The sequence below is a fragment of the Protomyctophum parallelum genome (genome assembly GCF_964188405.1).
Source record: "Protomyctophum parallelum genome assembly, chromosome: 14".
Classification (NCBI taxonomy): domain Eukaryota; kingdom Metazoa; phylum Chordata; class Actinopteri; order Myctophiformes; family Myctophidae; genus Protomyctophum; species Protomyctophum parallelum.
In genome coordinates this window covers 46224921-46231978 of record NC_139709.1, presented here as the reverse complement: position 1 = coordinate 46231978, position 7058 = coordinate 46224921, and the positions used below count along the sequence as shown (strand labels likewise).

General features: G+C 43.3%; 1 protein-coding gene across 1 annotated transcript; it reads right to left on the bottom strand.

Annotated features, from left to right (window-relative positions):
- Nucleotides 1-202: 202 nt before the first annotated feature.
- LOC310871345 (high-affinity choline transporter 1-like) lies at nt 203-6692 on the bottom strand (the record flags this gene model as incomplete). The annotated part of the gene is made up of 8 exons (XM_083782831.1): nt 203-763; nt 1277-1494; nt 1914-2067; nt 3023-3166; nt 3600-3748; nt 4506-4661; nt 4786-4902; nt 6506-6692. The coding sequence occupies 8 exons, from the start codon at nt 6690-6692 to the stop codon at nt 203-205; spliced, it is 1686 nt and encodes a 561-aa protein (XP_083638957.1).
- Nucleotides 6693-7058: the final 366 nt, after the last annotated feature.

Genomic DNA, 7058 nt, shown 5'->3' with positions numbered 1-7058 from the left:
CAGCCTGTATATTAAGTTCAGTGACAATTATATCCCTCCCAAAGCCACTTGCACCACGGTGGATTTGAACCCCAGACTCTGTGGTGGTACGCAGCTTGTAGTAGCTACTTTGCCACTGCACCACTCGAGCACCTCCCTTTTGAACAATTTAGGATATTCCCTTTTGAAATGTAATCATCACCCAGTACTGAAAATCTGGTGTTCAACACTCTGTGTCCTTCATTGCCAGAGGAGCATCAGGGCCTTTCTCATTTTGGATTTGCAAGGTCTCTTCTTCTTCTTTGGTGCCATCACCTGTGGGTGTTCGTGTCTGCGGTGGCCGCGAGGCTTTCACTTTGAACACGTCCCACTTCTCAGGAATTGCGCCTTTGTTGAAGAGCAGCGAAGACAGGTGAGAGAACAACAAGATGCTGGCCAGGGCGGAGAACATGCAGATGGTCTTGACGGGGGCAATCTGGACATGAACTCCATCCTCTAATTTGCACACTGGGAGGCAGAGCGCAGTTGGAAGCCATAACAGGGGTTCTCCGCACAGCACTCTCAGCACAAACCCGACCAGGAAGCCCATAATAGCCCCGTAACCATTGGAGATGCTGAAGAAAAGGACAGCGACCAGTTGAGGGAGCACAATGATGTAGCTCACCTCCGACCCCAGGAACCAGAACACCATGATGCTGTTGTCCAGCACTGTGAGGGAAGTGCCAGCCAAACCCACCAACACAACAGAGACACGGACTACCCACTGGAACTCCCTCTGTGATGCCTATGGGAAGAAGTGAGTCAAATGAGGCTGGAGATATCCATGAGGTGTCAACAAATACCTTCCTGACCATTAGGAACAAAAGTCTGGAGAGAGCGACTGATGGATTTCATTTTGTAATTTGTACCATTTTCCATTAGTTAGTTAGACAGTTAGAACATATTTCTTAACATATTTCTTACCCTTGAGGTAACACGGTGTTGTTGTAATATAAACATTGTGCATAAATTTCACAACAAAAGGAAACGATACAAGAGCTGATGGCTGACGTGATGACGCTTTGTGTATAAAAACTATATGTATCTCTGTTTCCATTGTGGTCCTCTGTATAATATCGCTATCGGCAGATATGACCCTGCAAATAATCGGGGATCGGATATTGGTCATAATTTCATAATCGTACACCCCTAGGGCCAGTTGAAGTCAAGGCCTGGTCTTGTCTTCTAGGTCTAAGTGACTTTGAGAGTTGGCCAGGGTGTCATAGGAACAGAAGGGGCAGATGTGCATCCTTCTCACCTGGGGCCTCAGGATGGCCTTGTAGATATTGGAGGTGAAGATGGTGGCTGCCGACAGCATGAAGGAGTCCACAGAAGACATCACCGCAGCAGCCACCGCTCCGATTCCAATGAAGGAGATGAATGGTGGGGTGAGATGCAGAAGGGTGACGGGCATGACCAAACTCGCCTCTCCACGCTCAAACGGGGATGGAGAACCATATGAGGTCAGGTTCCAGTCTGACGAACATACAGTGAGAGGTTCAGAGAGAACAGTTTAATCGGATGTGTATTGACTTATGATCAACAGTTATTATGCAACAAAACAGTGTAATTCAAACAGTCCAAATACTTTATTCTGATTGGCTGTAACTACGCCTCCCAGCCATTGTAAAATACCTGGTAACCTGAGAGACCTCTCGTGGCTTATTGCTTTAATTAACCTTGGTGTATTTACAAGAGCACACAACGTTTTGTTGGCACTCAGAATGCAGTGCAAGATCATCTGACAACACTTGACTCTAACCCAACTATATCTTTTTTAAATATGGGATAATATCAAAATCATAAAGACCAATGCAAACAGATAGGCAAGTAGGTTTATAGAAACACTGTTTATGGCTATATATTTTATAGCCTTCTCAACAAGCCTTTGATACCTGTTGATGCAGCCACTGCCCCGATCAGTATAGGAGGGATCGCAAATATGAGAATAATACCGGCTGCGGCAAAACACATGATCTGCCCGTTTGCCTTAGAAGAGGCAGCCAGGGTCCTTTGGTGGAAGTTTTGAAAAGCCAGGTTCCCAAAAGCCTTGGAAAGGGAGGAAATCACAGTAAGTAGAGCAGGTGACGATGGCAAATTGACAGTTCAACTTTGCAACATGTTGCCACAAAATATAGCATTATATTGACGACACCACATGTCAGTGTTTCAAATTATTGAAGGGCCACAATATCTTATGATGCAAATTAATGCATTCTTTGAAGGAATTAAATGTGACACGCCAATACAATCCCTATCTTCTACTGCCACTGAGTAGCTAGCTCCTCTGAACAGATTTGGTTGGTTAACTCTTTCTCTGCGAAGTACGAACATATTCGTACCCCCAAGCTATGGGACGTTATCGGCTAGGTACGAACATATTCGTAGCCACCACCCCCCCCCCCCCTCCCCCCCCCCCCCCCCACACACACACACACACACACACACACACACACACACACACACACACACACACACACACACACACACACACAAACCCCCACCACCCCACCTTTACACCATATATGAAGCACCAACGCCTCCATCACCCCCAGCTACAGTATATGGTATCTTTGCACACGGCCCCATAGGCCCCATAGACTAGGATTTTCAATGCCTTATAACTCTTGAAATATGAGCACTGTCCATGGTGATCGCCATCCATCCGATGGTTACAGCGGTGTTCTGGGGGCTGCTCAACAGCCTGTGAACATGATGGAAAGTCACTGGATAGCCTGGCAAAGGTTAGCTTCACTTTGCTGCCACCTAGCGTAGCAATAAAAGAGCATTGATCAACAACAGTTTCAAGGGGCTTAATTACTTAATTCACTTTCCTTGTCCAGATTGATCCCAACTGAACTGGAGGATTTGGCCCAGTAACCTTCTAGATACAATCCTGTGACTCATGGCTTGATGAGTAGGCCTATTTCTCTTGTGAGTCTAGTGATAAGGTTATACCGTACTCAGTCTGTATATAAAAAGAAAAGTAAAACCAGCAGCTTACAAAAAGCAGAAAGTTGTCCATCCACCTCCCTGCTCTGTCCGCATCCACTGTCCCGACCCAGGAGGCACGAATGGTGTGGTTGAAGGCTGTCTTTGTGATATCAGAATAGGAGGGACTCATCAGAGCAAATGGGGCACACAGCCACTGTGGAAACATGCATGGTACTGTATAAACACTACAGTATGTGCTGATGTTTGAGTTTTTGACACTGTTGGCTGTTCTTCACCTGCTCATCCAGGGGAGGCATACTATCATCCGACAGAGCATTGCTCCGAAGGAGCAATGCTCCGAGGTGCGCTGCGGGTCGGGAGAGGGTTGCGGTTAGGTTTAGGTGTCTGCCCCGGGGGAGGTTAGGGTTAGGGTGAGGGAGGAGGTAGGTTGTCGTTCGGACCAATGCTCCGTCGGATGAAAGGCATGCACTCCTCATCCAGGGGAAGAACAGCCAACATAACTGTATAGCTTACATAGACTGCCCACAGAGAAGAACCTTCTCCAGTCCATCCATACCCCTAAATGTTTCTGTTTTACTGGTGACATCAGTGCTGCTCATCATTTGCAATTAGTGTGGCGTGCCTACCAGGCTGACGAAAATGAGAGTGAGCTGGACGACATCAGTGTAGGCCACAGAGTATAAACCTCCAAGTAGAGTGTAGAGAATGGCCACCGCAGCGGAGATCCAGATACTCATAGTGTATGGCACATCCAGGACCACGCTCATGGTTGCACCTATCACACATGTACACAGACGGACGCGCGTGTGCACACACACACACACACACACACACACACACACACACACACACACACACACACACACACACACAGACACACCTATACTAGGTCAATGGAAAATACAGCATCCAATTGTATTGTGTCTTATGGCCATCTGTTTACCAGGAACATAGAATCTGGGGATCTGGGGGCACATACACACACACACACACACACACACACACACACACACACACACACACACACACAGACACACCTATACTAGGTCAATGGAAAATACAGCATCCAATTGTACTGTGTCTTATGGCCATCTGCTTACCAGGAACATAGAATCTGGGGATCGAGAAATGTGTTGATGTGTATGATATATAATTATCTATCTACAAATCCTGGGCCATATCTGAAAGCAGAGGGTGGGATACACATATACTAAAATCTTAATGTATAAAAATGTATAAAATCTTAATGTATACAATTCTGCATATATATTGAATGATTTCAGTCCCTGAACTAGCAACTCCTACAGTTTGGCCAGGTTGCCTGTTCAGTGGGGTGCGGAACTGAGGGAATAGTGTGTTCATCCGCATGTGTAATGCGCCCAACCCAGGGAAACTCCTCACTGTCAGTCGAAAAGAAGAAACCAGCTATAAGATATGGGGACATGGTTGAAAAAATCCTTTACGGTCTTCTTACTGTAATGTAATTAGAACACAAGAACATACATTTGTTAGTGTTTGCGTGCACACTGTACCTAAGCCAATCAATGTCCCAGTCAACCAGATGATTTCCGCTACAAGTGAGGCCAGGGACAGAAACACGCTCAATACTTTCCCATACTTGATCTGAAATGGGTCGATCATGGTCACATATTTTCTTTCCCTCATTGGCTGGGCAAAGAACAGGCCACCTTAGCAACAGAACATAATAGAGATAGTCAGATGCAGCAAACTCGGGTTGTTATTTTGGCACAAATAAATAACTGATAATCTGTCATTTTTGGCAAGCGCTATCATTGTATGATTTAGTCTTACCAATTATGAAGGATGTTGAATGGCCAATAGGGATGACCAGAGCCCAGACCAGGCCCAGGTTTGGGGTATAAACTATTTCTGTCATTCCAACAATGAAACCTCCTCCAAGCAATGTGGCTATAGGGGATTAATAAACAAGTTGTTTTATGGATAACAGTGATTATGCAATAAAAACAAAGTGATGAGAAGTAGATATATGACTGAAAGGTTGCTGGTTTGAATCCCAACATGTATTTTCTCTCATTCAAGATAGTCATAACAAAAATAAAATGTTAAATCATTGTTTACACTTTCATTGTTGGACTACATACTATAGTTTACATCCTGTACCTTACTCCAATGTTATCTCTATTGGAGGAACAGGAAAATAGTATTATTTCTTGTCCTAATCATTGTGGATTGTTGCATTAACTCAACTTAATTCCAATGGGTGCCAGTGGAACGCCACTTATTAAGCCCTTCCTCCTTTCATTTACTCCAAGTCAGAAACCATTCACAGGGCATGGACCAGACTTGAACATTTTAACCCATTCTGACCGGGCACCCATTTTGGTGTTGGCATCATGTCATGCTTTAGCTATTGAAAAATAGCAGATCTACAAGCTCATACCGCGCCACCGAGTGGCGCGATATGAGCTTGTAGGTCTGCTATTTTTGAAAAATCGAAGACACTTTTAGAATCTGATCTCAGGTCAGAATGGGTTAATAATGAAACTGTCAGGATGTAATAGACATTTTTAGAATCTGATCTCAGGTCAGAATCAATGTTATTGCATGGAATTACGACCGTTCCTCTTCCACTAATTCTTACTGACTTCATATGTTTCCTTCCTCGTCCTTTCACAACAAACTTTGAGGATGCCACCATCTTGTTTCTCTGCTGTCACCCCAGTTGCCTTTTCTATCATCAGTTCCTTGCGTATCTTCATCCTCATTCTAATGTAATTTTACAATTGTGTTTTCTTTGCTTGATGTTGTTTGTGTAAAGCGCATGAATTACCGTATATGTTGAAATATGCTATACAAAGAGAATTGCCTTGCCTTGCCTTGCATGGCAAAACATTTGAATTGTAGCAAAAGACATGACGATATTGTCTCTTTTGATATGGACGCTCGCTCGCGCTCATCAGTAATTAAACCTGGGCAAGTAACCAAAAATATATTGTTGCTGTCGGGTAGAAACCTCATATTTCCAAAATTGTTACATTACAGGATTTAAAAAAAAGAAATCTAACATAGCAGATATACAAGCTCAAAAATCAAAACACATTTACATTTACAGCTTGTAGATCTGTTATTTTTACTACTTTTGTGTGACACTGTAGTATGACGAAATATAGAACATTAATTTATTAAAATAAATACAATTTTAAATTATGCAAAAGAGAGGTTTCTGCCCGAAAGCAACAGTATTGAAACTGATATTTAGTAGAATATAAGACATATAACCGAATAATCAATAGGTTTCTTTTTACGAATCAACAGAAAAAATTCTAACAGATTTTTCACAAGCGACTAAATGGATTAATCTGTGTTATACTTTGTTCATCAATGGTGGTGTATGGAAATGTGAAAATAGCCAATCTACAAGCTTACAACGATGTGACGTGTTGTGAGCTTGTAGATCTGTTATTTTCACCATTTAAAAAATAATAATAAAAAAAATCCTGATATTGATTAACAGTCACTTCGCCCCAGCCTACATGTATGATGTATATACCAGTCATGGTGAATATCCCCACTAGGAGACTGATGTTCCTGTTGGCCAGGAGGATGGTCTCTGTGCTGTTAATCCCCCCGCCTCTCTTCGCCGTCTTCCTGGCCTTGAGCGAGGCCCAGATACCTGTCCCTAGAACCAGCAGGTAGAATATCACCATGGCAACGACTCCCGGCACGTTGATGGCCATCTGAAAAAAACAGACGTGTCCAGTAGTAGACTATAATGTTAAGAGTGATTCAAATGTACTAATGGTCCACTTGTAGACACTGCAACTCAGTGACCAACTGACGCACAAGAGAATTAGAAGCCTGAGTATAATGAGGTGTTGCGGGTGCCTCAAGGCTGTGTTTACACAAGAGTCCTTTTAAAATAAACATTTTCTTGAATATAGGATGCAGAAGACGGCCAGAGAGTCAAAACAGACTTTGTCCTTGTGGTTTTTTTACTATAGAGCTATAGTCAAAGGACAAGGTCTGTTTTGATTGTGCCATTACACAATCCATCATTAGAATACACCTGATGGTGTCATAGTGACACAATAAACTTCACCTGC